The sequence below is a fragment of the Metopolophium dirhodum genome, chromosome 3, assembly GCF_019925205.1.
Source record: "Metopolophium dirhodum isolate CAU chromosome 3, ASM1992520v1, whole genome shotgun sequence".
NCBI lineage: Eukaryota > Metazoa > Arthropoda > Insecta > Hemiptera > Aphididae > Metopolophium > Metopolophium dirhodum.
Genome location: NC_083562.1, coordinates 34,179,313 through 34,202,276, shown reverse-complemented (window position 1 = coordinate 34,202,276; position 22,964 = coordinate 34,179,313). Strand labels below are relative to the sequence as shown.

The 22,964-nt window shown below is 33.5% G+C and overlaps 1 protein-coding gene across 3 annotated transcripts in view; it reads right to left on the bottom strand.

Annotated features, from left to right (window-relative positions):
• Positions 1 to 22,964, bottom strand: part of LOC132941685 (fasciclin-2) — a 172,954-nt gene that overhangs the window by 14,549 nt on the left and 135,441 nt on the right. For 2 of the 3 annotated variants that reach the window (XM_061009831.1, XM_061009832.1), the window contains exons 3-10: positions 22,792 to 22,949; positions 22,437 to 22,702; positions 21,427 to 21,824; positions 16,202 to 16,358; positions 13,832 to 14,198; positions 11,588 to 11,716; positions 10,398 to 10,672; positions 9,524 to 9,713 (exon numbers count right to left, since the gene is read on the bottom strand). In XM_061009831.1, the coding sequence (XP_060865814.1) occupies positions 9,524 to 9,713; positions 10,398 to 10,672; positions 11,588 to 11,716; positions 13,832 to 14,198; positions 16,202 to 16,358; positions 21,427 to 21,824; positions 22,437 to 22,702; positions 22,792 to 22,949 (1,940 nt within the window). Of the gene's footprint in view, positions 1 to 859; positions 2,604 to 9,523; positions 9,714 to 10,397; positions 10,673 to 11,587; positions 11,717 to 13,831; positions 14,199 to 16,201; positions 16,359 to 21,426; positions 21,825 to 22,436; positions 22,703 to 22,791; positions 22,950 to 22,964 lie in introns of those variants that run through there. The other variant, XM_061009833.1, reaches the window with a different exon arrangement.

Sequence of the window (22,964 nt, the reverse complement as noted above, 5' to 3'; positions counted from 1 at the left end):
ATATTATTATTATCATAATAATATGCATACGGCGGCCCCGGCTATCGGATTTCGTCACCGGCACTGCAGGCTGTGTGGGGGGGGCGCGAAGAAGCCACGAAAAGATAATATTATATCGATGAATACCGTGCACTTTATATTAAATCCGTAAACGCATCATGCTCTTACCTCTTCGATATGACGTCATCGCCGTGTTTTAAAAAACAGTATTATTATTATTTTTGTGATGTAGTTGCGACGTTGCTGATGTAGTTGCAGTCGTTGCACCGTTGTCAGTATAATATTATACTATACAGGTAACTGGTAAGTACGTACAGGAGGGTGTTTTTATTTTTATCGATCGTTATCCCTCAACACACGACCCTCATGACTAAACCAAACCAACCTAACCTAAAACTCAGACCCTGCAAACTCTGTGCTCCGACTGTAGTTGGTTAGGTTAGCAGTTCGGGGTTAACTCGAGGAATAACGCGACTGTCCGGCGATAAAATAATTACCCCATTATTGTACAATAATAAATAAATCAAAATAATCACGCATTGATCACGGTAGACACACAATATAATATTGTAATATTTCTGGGGGTAGGTTATTCCGGGACAACCACAAGTCGACAAACGTATAGGTACAACAATTCGTTTATATTTAAAAAAAAAATTATACGTTTATTATTGTCTTATTACATTATATATATATTATATATAAGTAGTTTGTTTTTTAATAAAAATTATGTAAGTATAATATAGATCTCTAAATGCATTTACAACAAAATGTAATTATTTTAGTTTATAATAATATAATTATTTAATGAGACTCTAAAACATAATCAGTAAATGTTTTTTGTTTACACTTTTTATTATATTATAATATATAATAATAATAGTTATCATAATATCAATAATGGTAGGTACATTAATAAAATCGGTGACAAATTATACAGAATAATAATATAATATCATAATATCTAAATCGTTTATTTAAAACAGGCGACTATTAAAAAAAAGTGAGTATAACTTAAATCCTAAGATTTGTTTTTTATCCTATATTCAAAAAAAAAAAATTATAAAATAAAAATATAGTTTATGTATAATATGTATGACTTCTACTCGCTATATACCTACACTATAGTATGATATTATTAGGTAGGTATACCATGGTAATAATATTTAAACGAATAAGAATATTATTCGTATCTCGGTATAAACTGCTATTATATTATAATATTATTTATATGTGATGAAGCGTGGATAATATTTACACATACGATGGTGTTAATATAATTTATAATATTATTATATTATCACTAGGACGGCGGTAATGCAGGGAAAACGTATGGTATAAAAAAAAACATATAATATTATGTCGGAAATTATATATGGGTATAATAGTACTCCAGGTCGGAAACCAATTCGATACCATGGTATCGGCGCAACGACATATTAGGAGTGGCGTAAATGGATATCGACGGGGAGGTTAAATTCACAGGTGAGACGATAGTGAAGTATTAGCGAATAATATTGTATACTATGGCCGATTCCGTCGTACTGTAATATTAAACTGTATTTAATAATGTTATAATTTCCAGTATAGACAAAATATGAGTAATCGCTGACCGAACTGCACATGGACGCAAATCAATCGAACGTCAACTAAGTTATCGAATATTTTAATGCGATGCTGCTCTATGGTCGCCATCAGGTACGCCGTTGAAAGACTTATTTTGACAAAACGCGATACTGGGCAGTAATATATTTTGAAATTGAGACAAATTATTATTATAAAAGCGATGACCTCTCTTCTTGCCAACATAGTATATGAAAATAAAAAATAAAAATGTCACCGCGGGAAACGAATGTATAGAGAGACAGACTGCTGAGTAAAATAAAACACCTATATAGGATATATCGTCCTGAGATTCGTAGTCGTTCATACACACATATACATTACAAACATTTATATGATTTTATCACAACAATTATATATATATATAATATTAGACAAGTACAAGGCTTAAAAATCTACACAATAATAATATGATACTATATATACCTTATCACGTGCAACAGCTGCGTAGGTACTGCACGCAAAAAACATATATAATATTATTATACACACTAACCGTTATCAAACGTTTCGATTTTAGCAGTCATTTTACAATAATATTATAATAATTAATGTATTATTATTTCAGGCAAATAATAATATTTTGTCGGTGAGAAAAATAAACTGTTAATGATATTATTATCGTTCGCGAGACATGACTGCGTACACGCGTAGTATAGAGAGGTGAATACAGTATATTATTATAATGCCTAATTAATATTAATTACGAGGAATAATTGTAAAAAAAAAAAAAAAAATGAAACAAAAAACATAGCGACTGTAAGTCAAACGGGAAAAGTTAATAATAATAATCATAATCGTCATAATAATAATAATATTATGCTAAAAACGTTTCGCACGAGTTTTTTAGCGTAACCACCAGCGGTTGCCGCCAAAGGAAGCAGCTAAGCTCAATGCCGACAAGGCGACAATACAATCGCGTACGGCCAATCGGTTAACGGTCGCCGCCGCGTTGATGACGGCCACCTTTGCGGTTTGCTCTGTAAATCACAACACATAACACACTTGGATATTACGCTCGCAGACATAGAAAAACAAATAAACAATAATAAATAAACAAAATATAAACAAACAAACAAACAAAAGGGTGTGTATGTTGGTGTATTGACTATTGTTGCAAGACGGAAGGTCGAGAGAAACGGCAACGGCAATAACAATAATAATATGTAAGGACGATCCCAGCGTGTAGGTGGAGAGACCTGCGGCAGGACGAAGAGGACGAAAAATAAACAAATAACACAGCCGTATAAATAGACAGTTCTGTACTTCTGTCAGTTCTATTCCTGCGACAACGACGTGTTACCGCCGATAATATTATATTATGCTCCCATTTTCCGCCTTAACTATAATAATTGTTGTTATACAGCTATTTAACTACCACGGATATAATATTTTATTTTGGAGTATATGAGGGTACCTACTCGTAAAAAAAGAAATTAAATACTTATTACAATTACTATTTTTTTACTATTTCGAGTTATTAATGGTTGTTAACATGAAAATATCAAATGAAATAAATTGTTATTATTATTTAAAAAGTGCAAAACGTTTAATAGTGTACAAGGTTTTTTATAACGTTGTGATGACGTCCTTTTCTGTTCCGTACAATATAAAGATGTAAATGTAAGGCGGCTTATATCTTTGAATAGTACACGAATACAATATTAACAAATATTTACAAATTAAATTACTTTTTATAATATTACGGAATATAAGTTCAACGAGATCTTGTCAGAAATTTAAAACTAAAAGAGGGAATGAAATGTACGGTTTTGGAATAAAGTAGTGCGTCGCACGTATAATATTATCTCGACTACCCTGCGCGAAAATAAAAACGCCCAACCACAACAACAACAATATAATACTGTGTTTATTATCATTCGTTAATATAAAACCAGAGTCTAATCATTGTACGCAAGATATATCCGATACATAATTATAATAGACTACACAATATAATTTATACTCATAAATGAGGTACTATTAGAATTTAAGTAAGTATATGTAAATATTGTTTTTAATATATAAATGCTCAAGCAACTTGACTGTACCAACGGTATCCGGCCGGTGCCAGTCGCACCCCGCATCCTCCCCTGAACGGATGCGTCTTATTACGTTTTAATTATTATGTTATTGCTACGATTGTTGTTATTTTATTGTTATTATAATTGTTGAGTCTTTTAGTCAGAAAATCGAGGGTGGGAGGCTGGTAAAATGTGGTAGATGTTGGTATGTATAATAAGCTATAGTGGTGTATTATTAATATAACACGATTCTGCAGGTTTTAGGTACATAGTGGATTTTTTCTTGCACAACTTTAAAGGTATACAAATTCCATTTGAATTGGAAATTTTTAATTGTACCTACAACATTCTTAAGCACAATTTTTTTTTTCATGAAAAATTCATATGTAGGTAGATACAAATGTATTGAAATCAAGACTCCACGAAATCGTGGTGCAAAATAGCACTGACATTTAAAAAGGAAAATTTTTTTCTCAAACACCATGCGGTTAATATTAAACGGCTGCAAATATATTATAGACACAGAAATCCATATACATCTGTAGACATGTTATTGTTATCAATTATTATTTATTGTTATTTTGTTACTTTTTAGTTTCTGTCGTTTTAGTCTCTGTCGTGTTCTTGTGTCAGTGCGACGGTAATAATAATATTTTATATTTTACAACCTTATACTCGCATTCTCGTCCGATATAATAGTATAATATTATTATACATATTATAATTAGCTGTGGGCGGATGCAATGCGGAAAGCGCGTCGTTACTTCGAGATTGGCAAAACGAATTAACTTGATTAAAATAGGGAGTCGTCTCGCCGAAAATATTCGGTACATGAACACGTTGTCACAAATCAGATAGGTACAAGTGTATAACTGAATTTAAAGAGTTATATATGGCGAAACTACGTGGCAGCAAAGTTATGAAATGTGTCAAATATTCTATTTTTTTTTAAAAAGTTACCTCGTTTGAAAAAAATATATCTAAATACACTAATTTAGAAAATCAAATATCTGCATCAAACGCTGATATGAAATGCACTTGAAAATGTTGTCATCATTAATTTTTAATTCAATCTGGCAATATTGAAATTATTATTATTATTTGTCTACAGAAAATTGTCCAATTGTGTTTTTATTTATTTAATCTCATTCGACGACAATCACTTTGTTACATCAAAAATATGTTCTTATCTTTTTCTAATACAAAATAATACATGCATTTATGTGGAGTTTATAATGATGACTAAGTATGCAAAATATAAAATGTTATAGCTTACTTGTGTTATTTTATTTGTTTTTTATTTATTCTTCAAGAAGATTATGAAACATAACTATAGACAAATTATATTGTTTATAGCTACTTTTCTAGAAAAATTTGAACAAAAAAGTAAAAGTCCTCAGACCTAATAAACATAGTAGGTATGTAATAACGATATCGTTGTTGCGTCGACCGCAGAATGTTCGGTCGAGCACACTCTCGCGCGCGGTCTATTACAAACTCGATTCCGGAAACTATTCAACAAACTATTTTACGACTTGCTCGTCCTCACCTATCCTTCAAAATGCTAATAATAGTAATAATAATAATTATTATGTTGTACAGACGCAAAAGGGTTGAACTCGTCAGCCACGTCAAAGCGTATAAATTGGGACACCGCGATTGCAGAGTATATATTATATTATAGCGATATTTTAGAACACGATTGGGTACACCGCACGCAATTACCCACATACACACGTGGAAAAACATAGTTTACTTTACATCCAAAAGTGCACTTATATGCGGTCGGCCAGTATTAGACGTCTCCATTATCGCACATATTATAATAAATTTACAGACTTTTGAAAACGATAAAATACATAGAAGAACATATTATTATATGGAGCTGATGAAGGCGTGACAAAATATTTTATGTTCGGCTGTAAATAGTGTGTATAAAGAAATCGAAACCATTGAATAGATAGATAGGTGGATACATATCAGAAATCGAATTAAAATTATTAGGACTTAATTGACAACAAGTGAACAAAAACACCATAAAAATGATTTATGGGACGATAAAGGTAGACGAACCAGCAATAGGACGACTTTTGGCGTCGGAAGTAGACTATTATTATTATTATTATTATGATTGGCTATTATACCTATCAAAAACCTAAATTTACGACTTACGGGTTGATACAATATTATTATTCATCAAATGAAAAAATTAACGTTTAACTAATAAAACTTCTACGTCATGTATGCGTGTATGTCGAGTAGATGAAAATGTCTGAAAAGATAAAACAAAAGCTCGTTGGTTTTGGGCACGCGAGTCAAGTTTTTTTCCAAGCTAGTTCGATGAAAAACCAATTATAATTTCCTTTTGTCTAGGGGTGGGGGAGGGGTATGACGGATTTAATCGCGCTCTCTTAACTTGGCTGCAGCGAAGTGTTTACATTATATAATATTAACGAAGTAATACAAAAACGTATTTAATAAACGTGTCGTCGTCGTACATTCGGTCACTGTTTCCGCGCGAAACAAAGAAAATAACTCTCGTTCCGGCGGCGTTTCTACGAACATTTTGAATAATTAAATTTTTCCGAATCACGGCAAGCGAATGTAGCGTTTATCATAACTATATAATACATAGAGTTGGATGCAAACAAAATGGAGAATTTATATATATATATGGAGAGAGCGGTGCGCGCGCTGTGTATACACTTAAAAAATAAACAGTGTTAGAACTGGGAATTATACACAATTTTTTTCTGTACGCCGTTGAAGCCGCACAATTCAACGGCGGCGACGGACGTTAAAAGCCATTTTCGTCACACAGTCGCTTTTAAATTGGAGTAAATAAACACGGTGGCGGACAAAAGACCCAGTCCTGCAACGGTCGGGCGGTTGCTCCGTCGTCACGCTTATTTCTTTGCTATGTAGAGCTACTCTGAGGGATTTTTAACGCTCGCACACGCACACTGCTCAGCTGTATATTATAATACGTACAATAATAATAATAATAAACAACGCAAAAAAAAAAGATGTAAGGCCCGCGCCGTGAGCCGGTGAGGCGTATACGAGTGGTGGTCCGCGGGAGTGGCGTGATGATGAGGGGTGGTTGCGCGAGTGAGTGGTGGTGGCGTCGGCGGGGGTTGTGGCAGAAGGAAATTCGTGCGAACTATGTAAAACCAACACTTGAAATGTTATATTATACCTGCCTACATATATAATTTTATATACCTACCTACTGAAAAGTGTCAAGGGCGGTCGTGTTTCTGAGAAGACATTGTCTCGAGGGAGAGAGAAAAAAAGATGGGGAAAAAAGTCAGGTATACAGCTTGTGTGAAGACCGCACGGGTGAATAAAAATCGAAAAGAAAAATGTAAACCAGAGTATAGGCTGTCGAGTGGGGTGTAGAAAACTACAGTGATAATATAATAATAATCATACAATTAATAATATTATTATTATCGCATATAAAATATTATATTACCAATCGAAATTCGACTTTGACGGTTGATAAGCATACGCAATAATTGTCTGTTTTGGAAAACAAACAGATTGATGGAGTAGGTATAATCTGTCGTTTAAATCATCGAGTCCTCCGCCGGCCAACACACCCAATACTATAGATGGCATTATTCGTGTACCGTAAAAATATCAAAAGGTCTGCTTTGGCGCCCGCGACTCTTTTCGAAACGGTTTTCCCGTAATACCATAAGGCCTCCCCTTTATATGTGGCTTTCGCTTTATACGCGGCTCTTGCGCGTCCTATAATAATATGTACCAGATATAATATATACAATACACCTAATAATACTATATATCACTGTACGTTTTCGTCACCATTATTATTATTATTGTAATAGGTAGGTAGTAAGTTTTTTATTCAAACGCACGCTTACACGATTTTTAAGCTGGCGGTGGCACATGATTATGACGACGAACAAAAATTTAAGTCTCGTCGCGCACACTAAAAACTTTGTTTTTAGTTTAAACCTGGTTGTGGTGTTTACGCACTGCGCAGTCGGTAGCATATAATAATATTGTGTTAGGTATTTGCTGTAATTAATTATATTAAACGCGTCGTTATACATATACATATTATATGGGTATAACGTATATTATATTACATACATATAAATTATAATATTATACTCGTACTGCAGCAGAGAACCGTTGATGTGTTAATGAAAAGCACGATTAATATGTTGTTGGTATACCCGTGTATCATGATAGGTATATCATATTATGAGACGCTGACGATAAGAAAAAAAGGTCCATCAACGCGTTGGGAAAATATTTAGGATTTAATTTATATACGAAAAAAATACCGTACATTTTTTAAATAAAATGTTAATTTATTATTAAATAACTGATTTATAGATATTTTTTTCAGTAAAAATGTAAAAAAAATTAACTAGATAATAATAATATGATCCATATTTTTCTTATCAGCGTTTCATATAATATAATTTATCAAGTACCTATAATATATACCTATATAATGAGCAACACACACATATTATGATTAATTATTTACCGTGTTAATAATAACAATGATTGATATTATATTATATATTATTATTATAAAATGAATAGAAAACACGAAAAACGTTTTTAATAAACCCAACATGCATGCAGTTAAAATAAATATAAACATATAAATAGCAGACGCATCCCGTTTGCCAAAGAGAATATATAAATCGTTTGAAGCTCTACCAATATATAAAATATGTAAAGAAACAGCACAAAGAATACAAAAAAATATGACGGAAAAAAATAACAATAAGAATAATAATATCAAAACAATACCTATAATGATAAAAAAAAACAATAAATAAAACGGCACACAAATTCCACACGTTTATGATGTAATATATTTTTTAATGTCGTTACGTACCACCTAGATTACAATCACCAATCACAGTATATATGACGTTTCTGTACAATATATATATATATATCTCACATGAAATAATTTATGCAATTATTACAATATAACATAATAATATTATGGCATGCTAAACATTGTGTATTTGAATAATGCAATTCGTTGTATGCGCTTTGCAGGGAACGACACACGCGAGAATCGCAATAATGAACACACCGCGACGTGCACAGTATACCATATAGTTTACTACACATTTACACTATATTGGTGCCCGACTTGTGTTTGTGTTTACGGCGAACGTGACAATTTTTTTACGCCAAACCAAACCGTTCGTTCGTTAAGGTAACTTTGGCGTTAATTAGAAACGGTACATAACGCGATACCGTGATACTGATAAACACACCGTTGAAACACGGTATAGGTAGGTACCTGCGATGGCGCACGATCTCTTTTGGAATATACGATTAAGCTGTACCTATACTAATTGGTTGCTATGCGATATTGTACAGTCGAAAACGTACTTATTAGTTGTTTGTATTGCGACTGCTTGGAAAATAAACGAAAACGTTTTAAAAGATTATATAGAGAAAAAAAAAGTTTCAACGGATTTTGCGCGTTTTCTCAAAGTAAAAACGTAACTGTATATTATTATATATTATATACTTACATTAATTAAAAACGAAAGTTTTAACTTTTAATTAAATCGTACATGGCAACGTTTTTAATTAGGAGCATATTATTATTGTATACTTTATACTTAAACGAACTGCGATCGCGGACATCCGTCTCCGCTTTATATATTATAATATACAGAGTGTTCGAGATCGTAAATATATAAATACAAGACAAGAGTAAAAACGTTTTAGTATCGCAGATTCAGTGAGACATCACCGCAGCGCGAACCGTTCGTTTCGTTATCACGTACAATTGAAATTTTATACTGTTTTGTTTTTTAAATATTATTTTATCATAATTATTATTATCATCGGGTACTCACCGGTCGCAGTCTTGAAGACGAGTTCTGACTGTACGCTAAATCCAATTTCGTTGTGGGCTCTGACTTCCACTCTGTAAAACGTGTCAGCGTTTAGATTGTCCATCAAAAACGCTGTCTTGTCCGGAGACTTGAGGTCCTCGCTCCGGCACGATTCTGTTCTGGTTACCCACATCGTGTTTACCTTGTCGGCCTGAAACACGAAACAGCAGAGGGTGACGAAACGATGACGAAAAAAACAATGTTTCGTTTGGGTAGTATTAAAAGTATATATCATTTTACGATCGAAAAAGCATATGTATGTGGAGCGTATACCATATGGAAGCGAAAAAGAAACAGTGAAAATAACAAATGAGCAGAATGGAGTGGCACAGCTAGGGATCGTATCCCGCAAAATGATTGTGTTCATGGAATGCTCATCGACACTTTCAAATACTCATAATCAATTAACTATTAAATTAAAATATATATGATTTCGTTAAAAAATAGAAAAAAAACTTAAAATTGATAGTAATAAAAAGAATATCAATTAAAAGGGTTGTTTTCCATGTGATGACTTGTAATTTATTTATTTTAATATTTCCAACATCATTAATATATACTTATTGAGATAATGAGTGGTTAGCCTTTAAAACAATAACCTAGCAGTAGCATAACGGGTTGTTGTATCAAATTATAGCTAACTTATGTCCACCAGGGGTGATGCGTAGGTACACATTTACATTTCCCGATTTAAATTTACAAATTATTACAAATTAAACAAGTAAAACTATTGATAGATTTTTTTACCAATTTATAATCTGGGGGAGGTTAAATATAACGGACCTACGCCTTATTTATAACTATGTAATATTTATATATATTTAGGTATACTTACTACGCAATAACGAACGTTGTACAGGTTTATGGGCTCCCCGTTGTCGGCCGGTATCTTCCAGTTCACTTCGTAGCTGTTGCCGTACGGCGAGTTGATGTAATCATCGGTGTACACGTCCTTGTTAACCAATATTTTTGGTTCCTCAGGAGCGCTTCTTTTGGGCATGGTACGCTGTTCCGGAGAATTCCAGTCGCTGGTACCCACGTCGTTGATGGCGGCGAACCTGAACATATAGGTCCTGTGCGCTTCCAGGTTTTCCAGTATGTAAGGCGTGTCTAATTTAATGAGTATAAAATATTATGTTATTTTTCCGTACACATTTATTAGAAGAGTTTTTACAATGTATAGTATGGGCAGTAAGAAAAACTGATGACAAAATTGATTTACATATTATTATGACATTATAATATAATAATTAGTTCCAAATTTCGCATTATCTGATGCATTTGACACCTGCAGTAGACACATGCATTTTCCTAACCCCTTCACTTCATATAGATAGTATTAAAATTGGTTTCTATACAAATTGCATTTTCATTTTTCAAAAAAAGCCCAATAAAATTGAACCATTCAAACAATAATTATAATATTAATTTAAATACCAATTCATCAGTACTGTTCATAAAATAATATAATATAAAGAGACTGCATCATTAATATTTAAACAAAAATTATCATATTTTAAGAGATTTTGATTTGTTTGTCTATGAGGTTATATCAGCAATACATTGGATTTATGCTTCTATTTATGATAAAAACACGAAATTGAATTTTGTTGCTTTTATAACATTGTTTTACAAATTGTGTTCAACGAAGGTGCCTATACAATTAAAATGTAAGCATATAAGCAACTGTTTTGACCGTACTTATAATTACGAGACACATATGCCCTGTGGTAAAGGTTGCATATATATTATGTACCGTGTATGTGCCGGGTCATGACTTATGTTATTTTGTAAGAATTTTGGTTAAGACAAGTTTCACGTTGTCTATATAATACAATATTGTTTTACGAGCCGTTTCGAATTAAACATACTATAAAATGACGATCGTCTAAATGATGTTATTATTGCGGAAAACCCGACCGCACTACCCTCCTCAAATCAGCTTGGGAGAAGCTTAGCTCCCCTTCCCACCCAGACCATTTAGCCTATTCGAGCTATAAATTGCGTGTTGCAGTAAGTACTTACCCACTGGCCAAGATTTGTTGCGACCTTCATCCCACGACTGTTTTACCTCCTTGTACTGGACGGCATAGGCTTTGACTCTGATACCACCCGTGTCTGTCGGACCCACGAAACCAAACGAAATCGTCGTAGCTGAAAAGGACACATCATAGATCAGTAAACATGAAATCGGTATTATCGGGTAACTGCAGGGCGAGCTTTCAGGCGAACGTTTACCGAGTATAATTAATACTTTAAGAGGACGCGGCGCTAAACACGCCTCCATATAAATTGTTGTTAAACACAGTTATGCAGGCACGAGTTTAAGTGGTTACTCGGGTATTACATTCCTTATAGCCGAGCAACCAAATTGTCACGAGGACATTTTGACTGTTCGATATAGTTTTTGTTTTATGGATATAACTTGTACGATAAAAAAAAAGTTATTATTGTTTTAAATCTATTATTTTTATATTTTTCAAACTTGAACAACTTTTTTTCACGTTATAGCGGCCGCTGTAGATATTGAAAAAAAAAACAAAAACGTTATTGCATAGTCAAAGTTCCCCCCTAAAGCCTTAAATGTAACAATGTGGTTTCACATATTTTGGTTTTGTATATAGCTTGTTTGATTCTTTCCCGCGCTTGTACGTTTTCTTATAAATATTATTTTGTGATCACGCAACAAACAATAATAACAATTAATGTTCAGAGGGATACCACACTTGTAAATTACTAACTAGAATCGAAAATTAATTATTTTTAGGCCTAAATATTGTAGATACAGGTATTCATTTAATCCTGTTAAAATATGGAATAAAAATATGACAAGACAACGAAATATATATCTACAAATAAATTGATGCCAACAATTTCCCAACTGCCTGTTATTAAGTAAAATGAAGCATCTCCTAATTGTAAAGTATACCTAGTGAAAAAACTAATGTTACTTTTTATGTCATTTTTGTTGTTTATACTCTCAAATAAATCGATATTTTTTTTAAATTTTTTTGTTCAAAACAAAATCACTGGTTTTATTGATTTAAAATTATCAGAGTTATAATAATATGACGCGGGAATTATTAGTCTTCACATTACTTTGGTTTGAACAAATCACACAACATACATTTTTACATTAAAAAATGTGCATTATACTTGAAATATGGGAAGTAAAAGAACGTATCATTTTTATTAATATTATTTCATGGACAGTGCAATATTTATCGAATTTGTTAAGGAACGCTACAAAATAGTCATACCGCAATGAATACCTAATATAAATTCTTTTGAAATGTCGTTAAAATTGTATGTACATTTTTCAGGCCCGTTAAAAAGCGACAAGATGATTGCAGGAGTGATTATAAATTCCACCGATTTTATACTTTTTTATATGTAAATATTCCTCTGTCACGATTCTTTAGCACCTAAAAAAAACATGTTAACACCACCGGTACAAAAACGCCACCCCAAATTAATTTTTTTCTCAACCGTTTAATATTTACTGTTTGTGTTTTAAAATTTTAAGTTACCTACAAGTTACAACTAAATTTCGTTAAAATAATACACGTCGTTTATCTTTCTACTTTAAGACTGCCAAAATTAATTACACGACGCATTCAATATGTGACTAACTAGCATTTTAGTTGCTCGAATGTTTGATTTTTTATTATTATCATATGAATTTACTACTTATATCATATTAGTAAAGTTGATGTTCCAATAATCTACTAAGAATAAGCGTATAAAGTGTAATACTATAAGACGTGTATACATATTATAATATTATGTATGGACGGAAATGCAATTAAATGTCAGGGGGAGGACTAATATTTTTAATGTCAATGTGAACGTGGGAGGATTTCTACCAAACACAAATAAAAAGCTGTCTATGTTTGGGGGGGGGGGGCTAATGTAATATTTGAGGGGACTAAGCTACCTCTTCCCCAGATTTCTGCTAATGCCAACTATACACCTGATCAATAATCATAGTTGGATACAATTGATTGTACGTATACCAACATAATTGTGAATAAACAATTTTCCAATGTAAGAACCTAGTTTTCTAATCTTGAACGAAATTATTGGAATTTACATAAACTACGTATTTTCGTAGGTCGTAAAAACGTACCGGCGGAATTCATGTATGGATGTCATAATATACCTAAGTCCGACCTTAAAATCGGTGGAATTTATATAATATTTTCTGCAAACATCGCCGATCGGATGAGGATCGATCGGCGTGCAGGACAGAAATGCCGTGGGACTTACCGGTGATGACGTCAAACTTGGTCTGAGACACTTTGGACGGCCGATGCGCCTCCCGGAGAGTGATTTGAGCGTTGTTCTCGCCGTGAATGTTTTTGGTCAGGCACGAGTACACGCCGTAGTAGCGCTGATCGACCGGTGTCACCAGCAGGTTGCTGTAAGGGCCCTTTCCGAACTTTTGCACATTGATGTCGTCCTCCACTATACGGTTGTTCAGAAGCCACGTGATGGAAGCGTTCGGCAGCGATTCGGACACGCACGACAGGTTCACAGGCATCCGGTTCCACGTCCACACCTCCTTAACCATGTTGCTGGCGTACACTGGCGGGAACTCGACGGTCAGATGACCGTTTTTCGTCCCTTCGCCGCCCTGAGACGAGATAAAAACGATTTTTTTTTTCAAAATAAATAAATTTAATGTTTAATGTAATAGTGAAACGTGATAACAGATATTACAGTATCTTTTATAACAACAATGTTATGCAAATTCCGATTTTCAAAATTGTGTATAGAATAGCATTATGTCTAAAAAGCCAAATCATTTTATAATATCTACTTAGATTGTTCAATGTTTTGTGGCAGTACAAACTTCTTTTTTTCAAATGTGAACCATGATTTACTAAAAATCATTATAAGCAGATGATTTTTTTTTTAATGTTGATATGAATATAGACCAAAATTCAAACTAGTAGTTTCTAAGTTATTTATTTGTGTATAAAATATAATTCCACGATAATAGGTTTAAATATATGGGAGACTAAATGATGATTTAAACAATAAGGACTAGGACTAGACTAAAATAATATTTCGTCTATTTTATATTTTATGTAAAACTACGTTTAAAGATTATAATATACTTATTAGTTATTACAGTATGCATAAAGTAGTATAACTCAGAATCTACTCATTCGAATTATGACTTGCAGATTAAAATTTAAAAAAAAACCACATTCTTTGCACTTTTCTTGAAATATGATAATATATATTCCTCATAAATAAAAATATTATACTGACAAAGGACAATCCTTGGAATGGAAATAATTTAACTGTTATAAAATGTTATCTTTAAGTACCTAGTATATGCTTGAAAATTCCAGTAATCAGAATTTAAAGAAATGCACTTATTACTATATGCTTATTGTGAATCAGACTGTTAATAATAGTTATAATAAATATAGCTCGATGGCGGTATATACAATAAGTATTTGACAAGAGTGCTGTAGAGAGGGGGGGGCGTTACGGCGTTACGGGGATGATTTTGTACGATGGTAGCACCTGTGCCCCTTCCACCCCATCTTATCATTTAAACTGATTGCTTCTTCAAAGTTGCAAAAAAAAAAACACACATTGAATTCACAGCTCAAAACGCGTATATATTCATGTCATTTAAAAATATTATAATATCAGATAATCATGGGCGGCGAGTTTGCTAAATGTCACGGGTCACTTCGATCGCTTCTATAACACAGCAGTGTTCGAAACTAGGGTGGCGGCTTACAATCGTTATATATTATAATATTAATTATAGTTCTATGCGGTGGTCGCATAAACAACAATATATTCAGATATCGATCAGTTCGCCTTGGACTAAAAGTGTTTGTGTGTGTGTTTCTTATCTTTTACATATAATATACGGAGTGATCCATTTAACGTAGAACACACTCATCTTTTTAGAAGACACGACATTTTACACACCAAAGCAAAATATCATTCTGAGTATTTAGATCTATAAAAATTTAATTTTGGACAAATAATTTATTAGTTATAACTTATAAGTATTTAAAGCTTAGACGAGCGGAGCATAGTCAACCGACATTTTGCGGTGTGCCTCTGCTGTAGGTACCACTTCACTCCGCTCATCTAAACTTTAAATATTTATATTAATCCCATAAGCTACTCGTCCAAAATTCGATTTGTATAAGTACATTGAAGTACTCCAAAAAAATATTCTGCTTCGGAATATAAAATTAAAAATGTACGTTGTCATTCAAAAAAGTAAAAATTTGAAAAACGATAACGATAAAATAAATAGTACAAACTCAAATTTTTTTTCCAAACATATTTTTTTAACGACTTAAAATTTTAAACATTTTTTCAAAAACAATAATTATATAGTTCTTGAAATAATGAATGTCTTGCGTTATACAGAACACCCGGTATATTATATATATATAACCACCGCCAATATTGGACATGTTATTACAGTTTAATGGCTTTTGGGTCGTTGGATTCGTTTAGCAGATGGAAATTTTAATAATTGACATGCCGCCGTCGGCAAAGGCCGCGGCTCTTCCGCAACGGCCGAACCGTAGGTAAGTGCCTATACCTATAATAGTAAATAACAATAATTCAAAAGTCGCATATAGTACGTACCTTGTTCGACGCGATGCACGTGTACAGTCCGTCGTCGGATCGGTTCAGGTGTTTAATCACAAGAGTGGCCATTGCCAAGTCCCCCACGGTGTCGTGCTCCACGCTAATGCGATAATCTTCGATTCCCGATTTTATGACGACGTTCGTTCCCACTCTCCTGTAATTATTTAGCACAAAGTTTGGGTTAGTATAATATTGTTATTATATAATATACGCATACACCGCTGTTATAGCGGTATTATACCGTTTCACCCTTTAGAGAATATAATATAGAACAGACACATTAAATATTCATTAAAATCGCACGGTATACCCTATACCATCATCAAAATGATATCGATAGAGATACAGACTTTTTTTATTTACGACGCATATATTATATTTACGAAGACATATAGGTAGACGCGTCTGTGTCTTCTATATGTACATTATATTATTATTCAGTGTTTGTACAACGCATAATATACTATATTATATTATTACGCTTCGATCGAGGTGGTCTTTAATAACTCGGCATGTCTCAAAATGTATTGACTTTTATACAATAATGTATATGATATTATATCGTATATACCTCTGCAATAGCAGACTCGAAGTAGTTAAAACTTAAAAATTCCGATGTTCCCGAACAAAAAAGTGAAACAGCAGTAGGTATATATAATATATATACCTGCAGCAATGACTACTTTATCTTTTGGCTTATTTCCGTGGTACAGCATTTTATATTTTTTCCCCCCTCAAACTTTAAATGGTTATAGTTTATAAATCTGTTTTTATTATTTTTTTTTTTTAAATTGGGTTGTGACACATTCATAATGTAAAAAATGTTTTTTGTTTTGTCTTAAATTTACAGCAACATCAAAATGTAAAAGTTTCTTGTTTATTGCGCGATTTACAAGCAAAGTATTACCGAGTTAATCTTAGCTACGTTATTTATTCTAAAAGTTATGATCAAATTAAATTAAATTATAACTGTATTTAAAGACATTAATAAAAACACGCTGAAGCGCGTCTTGTAGCTGTAGGTATACCTACGATTTTTTTTTTGTGCACTGAATGGTTTGATGTATGTTTTGATCGCGATTAGATTCAGAGTACCTATACCTACGTTGGTGAAATCACAATACAGTTTTGTTACGGATTACATTTTTTTTCAGCCTTGTGAAAATGGCATTAAAATTGTACAGTATGAAATATTATCCGAAATAAACGCGTATACACTATTACATTTAATTATCGATATCAGGATTTAGTAGTTTTAATGGGATCAATACCGACCGTTTTTTGTGACGAAAGCATGACTACTATGATATATATTATACTGTGTACCGTACCAAAAAACTATAGAGGGCGATATGTAAATAATATGAAAACATTATTGGGGTTTGTTATATGAATGTTTTTTTAGATTGATCAACCGAGTTATAGGTAGGTACTTTATCCAATTTTCCTTCTTGTTTTCAACTTACATTTTATTTTAAAATATAGAATTTGAAGAACTATTTTAAACATTAATCATAATATACGGAATCGAAAATAAATGGGATGGTCGACCTCAAGTAAACTTTATAAAAAACTTTAAACATGTTTTTATATTTTTTATCGGATTTTAATAGTTTTGTTGGTACGATGGACAAAAACATGCTTTTTAGTGAAAAATATTACTATTGCGTCGACCTAGTGGTGACGTGTGTACACGTCTTACATAGGTTTATCTATCTCTTTTACATGACTGTCACACACACACTAAATAATTACGACTTACTTCGTAAAGCATATTTAAACGAAACGCACTTAGAAAATTGCTTATATTGAACTCCTTTAAAACAGTTATCGATATTGAACTAAGACAAAAGACAACATTCATTGTATTTGTTATTTCTTTTAGACAGAATTTATATCCACGACGAATAATATTATATTGACATACTGTTATAGGTATACACAATAAATAAACATTATAATATAATATGTTAATACAATATTATTCATCCTGGATGTAATTTTCACTGAACGGTACAGGTATAATTTTCGAGACCGAATAAAATACTAAGAGATTCAATTCAATATTAGGTACCTACCTATACAGAGTGTAACAGGAAGACTAGACCAAAAAAAATTATGCTACTTAAACATATGTCAACAAGTAAAAATATTATATGGTTAAGAAATATATTACTCATGTCAGGAAATTTCCAAAAATAATATTTTGAAAAAAATTATTACAATCTAAATTAATTTACTCAAAAAAATATTGATATTTTAAAAATTTCTAAAAAATAAACTACTTGACTTAAATAAATGTTTTAACCATGAATTTTTTTCTTACAGTCAGATAATACAGATTGGATATTTTGAATTTTTTCAAAAAGATTTTAATCAAATTTAAAAATAAAAATATATATTTTCTTTTATATTACTTACGTAGTGCAAGGGAATATAAATTATATATATAAAAAAAATATGTTAAAAAATATAAACTGATATCAAAAGTTATTTCATCCTGTTACAGTCCTATACACGACGTATAGGTAAGTAATACCGCCACTATAATATTTTATAGGTATAATAGTACATATTGTAATCATCATTCATCTACGCGTAATTGCATTACATTGCAACGATCTTTTAAACACATTATAACACATTTTCCTCCAAGTGCCCGATCGTTTCATAATGGCGTTTCGCTCATTGTAACAACCTAATTAAAAACTTTAACGATTAATATTATTATTATTTTACTGATTATTCGAAACGCAGCGCGGAGATCGCTTATTGTGTAACGTGCATAATACCCAGTGTCGGTAGCGTTTCCGATGTTTTCAGACGGGAAATTACTTGTTGTGGTCGTCGAAGTTCTCGCGCACACCGTTAAACTTGGGTACAACCCCCGCAGCAGTGGCGTAGTAACTAGTAATTAAAACAGTCAAAAGTTCCAACTAACCGTATAATATTCTCGAATTGTAATCGAATTAAACGAACACGCACACCTGCGCGTGCGACTTGACCATAATATTAAAACCTAACCATGTTATAAAACGTCTCCAGGTATATAATTGGTATGCGGTATGGACGTATTAACAGTAAGTTAATCACGATGATTATTTTCTCGGTTATACTCGACCGCCCAAACAAAACATAATAATGACGCATAGGCGCGGCGGATCGCGATATCGTAATATTATCGTGGCGATATTGTTATACTGCGGTTATGGTAGGTATACGGTAAAAAGAATAATATTCTCAAAGATATTATATTAACAGCACTGCGCGAGTATACCTTGGTATGTTTTCATTTTGGATTCTGGTTATTCGGACGCGGCCGTTCGTCGGCGGGGCGATTTCGCCGAAATGCCTACGACGCGTACACAGAACGAAATATTAAATTTGAACGCGACAAAAACACAATGATACTATTTTAAACGGATACGTTTGCCGTTTTACTGTGGAAAACTATACACACGGCATAATGCGTACGTATATATTGTATAAAGTGTACCGATTACGAGTAAAAGAAAACGCACACGAGTCGTATATAGAAAAACTAAGGAAAATGGGATCGTATGAAGGGGAGGGCCGGTGTATTTATTTCGGTTGTTTGCAGTGGACGTTCGGAATCACGTGCGTATATTATAACGTTACAATATTATATACAGAAACCAGACAACCGTGAAATGAAAAATCCATAGAACAGGACGGTTTTTATTCACCAACATGGCCGGTATAAATACCAGCACAAAGGCTTGGGGCCTATTATTATGTGATCGCGTAACCACTCCAAAGACTGTCGCTAATAATTATGTCTATGTTTTATAACAATACCTCGCAAAATGTCGTGACATGACGTATGTACAAACTTACACGCTCACAGATGCATTTTTTTAAAAAATAGTTTACAATATAAAACTATTGTAGTTGACATGAGGACGTTTTGCGGGTGTTTTTTTAAGAGGAACACTGACATGGACATTTTAACAGTTAATATTATCCCAATAATTAAATTAATTTCAGAAAAAACCTATATCATTGCTGATGTTGCCGGTTGTCACGTAATCCGAAATAACTGTATAATAGTAAATTAATTTAAAGAATGGCCTCACGCACGTCCATAATTTGTTTGATAAAGCCGTTTCACGCTGCAGGCTATGTACCTATTCTATTATAGTCCTTGTTGAAACCAATTTTTCACCATTTTTTTTTTTTTTTAAGAAAATATTTATAAATATATGTTTACAATAAGCACAGATTATATAGCGTATAATTATGTACATACGATTTAGTATAGAATAAAGTAAAATAAAACAATTTAGCTGAAAATTGTATGAATACTGATGGTACTGAATACCCGGGTGAAGGTGTCATTATTCATTGATAGAACTACATGACATGGAGCGTGGAATTTAAAGTCAATCAGTAAGTCACGTCTCCACGTAGGGAGGGGAGAGAATTTGGTGTAAACAGCATTAAATAACCAGTAAAAGTGATTATTAAAAAAGTAAGGCGATATTGCTTCAACAAAGTTTTCTTTTTTTAATGAGAAAAATTTGGTTTCTGAGCTATATAGTTGTGGCCTTTTAAGTTCTTTCCCAAAACTTTTTCTATATGATCTCGTAATTACGCAACAACCAAGAATGGTGATACTGGCAGGGGATAATCACTAATAAGTACTAATGTACGATACAATATAATATTAAAGATTATTACATTTAAATTTACAATGTAATAAAGACATTAAAATTGCCTATATAAAACCCCTTACGAAATGTGTAGCGTGATCGACATTCAAGTTCGTTGAAGCTAATAAAACACATGAAAGATAACAACATTTGAGCATCTCATATCAGAGTTACGATACTTTGATAAATGCTTTGTGGTATATAATTTTCAAAAATCATTAATTTTTTTTTTTAATAATTTATTTTTTTGATTTTTTGTCATAATTGTATTTGAAAAAAAATTACTTCCACAATATGCATTCGAAAATGTTTAGTTATCTTTCATTTTCATAACAGGCTGTTCGCAAACGTATCTGTAATTAATCTACGAATAAAAGGTGCAGCCGATCTGCAGCGCCAATAATCAATAACCTAGCCAACCCAATCGTGTGCCATCATAAAATAGTCGGTTAGGCGTCCTCAAGCGTCATAAAAATCTAAAAAAAACGAACGGGCACGCGGACATCCTGGATCGCGATCGAAAACCGGAAATGTCCGGCGAAATCTCACCTGAACATGATCGACGGCAGAGGGTTGCCGTTTGCAGAGCACTTGACTCTGGCCTCGGTGTTGATGGGTACTGACACGTTGGTCACGTCCAGCACCTCGGGCTTGATGAGCACGACCACGTTGACCAACCGCTCGATCTGACCGGCCGCGTTGCTGGCCACGCACTTGAACTGACCGTTGTCGGTGCGGCTGATGCGGTTCAGGCTCAACACGCCCGTCAGCTTGTTCACGGAGTACCTCTCGGTTCCCTCGCTCAAGTCCCGCTGGTCCGGCATGTGTATCCACGTCACCCTGGGTTCCGGTTTACCGTTGGCCGCGCACCGCACGCTGGCCATCTCGCCCTCGACCACTTCCAGCTGGGAAACTTGGTCGGGTGCAAACGTCGGCGGGATGTGAACCTATGGGCGAAAAACGAGTGGGGAACAATTAGTGATGATATTATTGTTTTTAGGTATACTCGTTAGTCATTTTCAAAAAAAAAAACTCTGTTCAATTCTAACCACATCACCCACCCAGCTTCTATGTGCAAAAATGTATATTTGTCATTAATTTGACCCATCCACACACCCGTGCATAACTCTAGGCAGTTAAAAATCACTGCTTTGTGCACTCGCGACGGCACTATAATATAGTTAGTATTGATTACAATAATATGCACAAAAATTATTTTTTTTTTAATAATATGATTATTGTATAAAAAAACATTGAGTACGAAAAATATATTTTCTATTGGCGGTTTGTGAAGCAGATACTTCACATTATTCTTAAGCTAACACATAATATATATACGCCAAGAATTCGAACAAAGGTACTATTCCTTTTGAAAAAAGGAACTTTCTAAAGTTACTATTTACTCGCGGCGTGCGTCTCCGGTGTTTGTATTTCGGCACGCGCAAAACGACTTCGCGAAGTTCTTTTAAAAAGCACATGGTAAATTTTAGACGAAAAAGTTTTATATTTTTCTTGAAAGATTTCGATGACAAATATTATAGAATAATTGCAGCACTCACCTCCACTCTGATGTCCCGGTCCAGGATGTTACCCGTGTCCAAGACGATGGCACGGCACTTGTACAAACCGTCGTCTTCGGCGGTGACATTTTGGATCAGCAGACCGTCGATGTCCTTGACGAATCCGTTGCCGTCTTGAATCCTGGTGTCTTCCTTGTACCAGTCGACCAGTGGCGCGGGATTGGCCTTGACTTTGCAGCGCACTTTGTAACTAGTTCCAGCTATCGGATATTGTTCGGTAGGAGCGTCCACCCACGTGATGTCGTCTTTATAGAATATATAGAAGAAGCAAAACAATATAACAACAATAACAGTAAATAGGTTCTACGCCTTGCGGTAGATGTCGACGACTTACAGAAACTGTCGACGATCACACTGCGGACCAGATATTCAGAATTGGAATAAGTGGCGGTGCACGTGTACGTGCCCACATCAGCTTCGGTGAGTCCAGTTATCACCAGCCCCAAATTGTTGCTGGAAGTAAACGTAGTGGTCACGTGCGCTCCGGCGGTCCTGCAACAACACAAA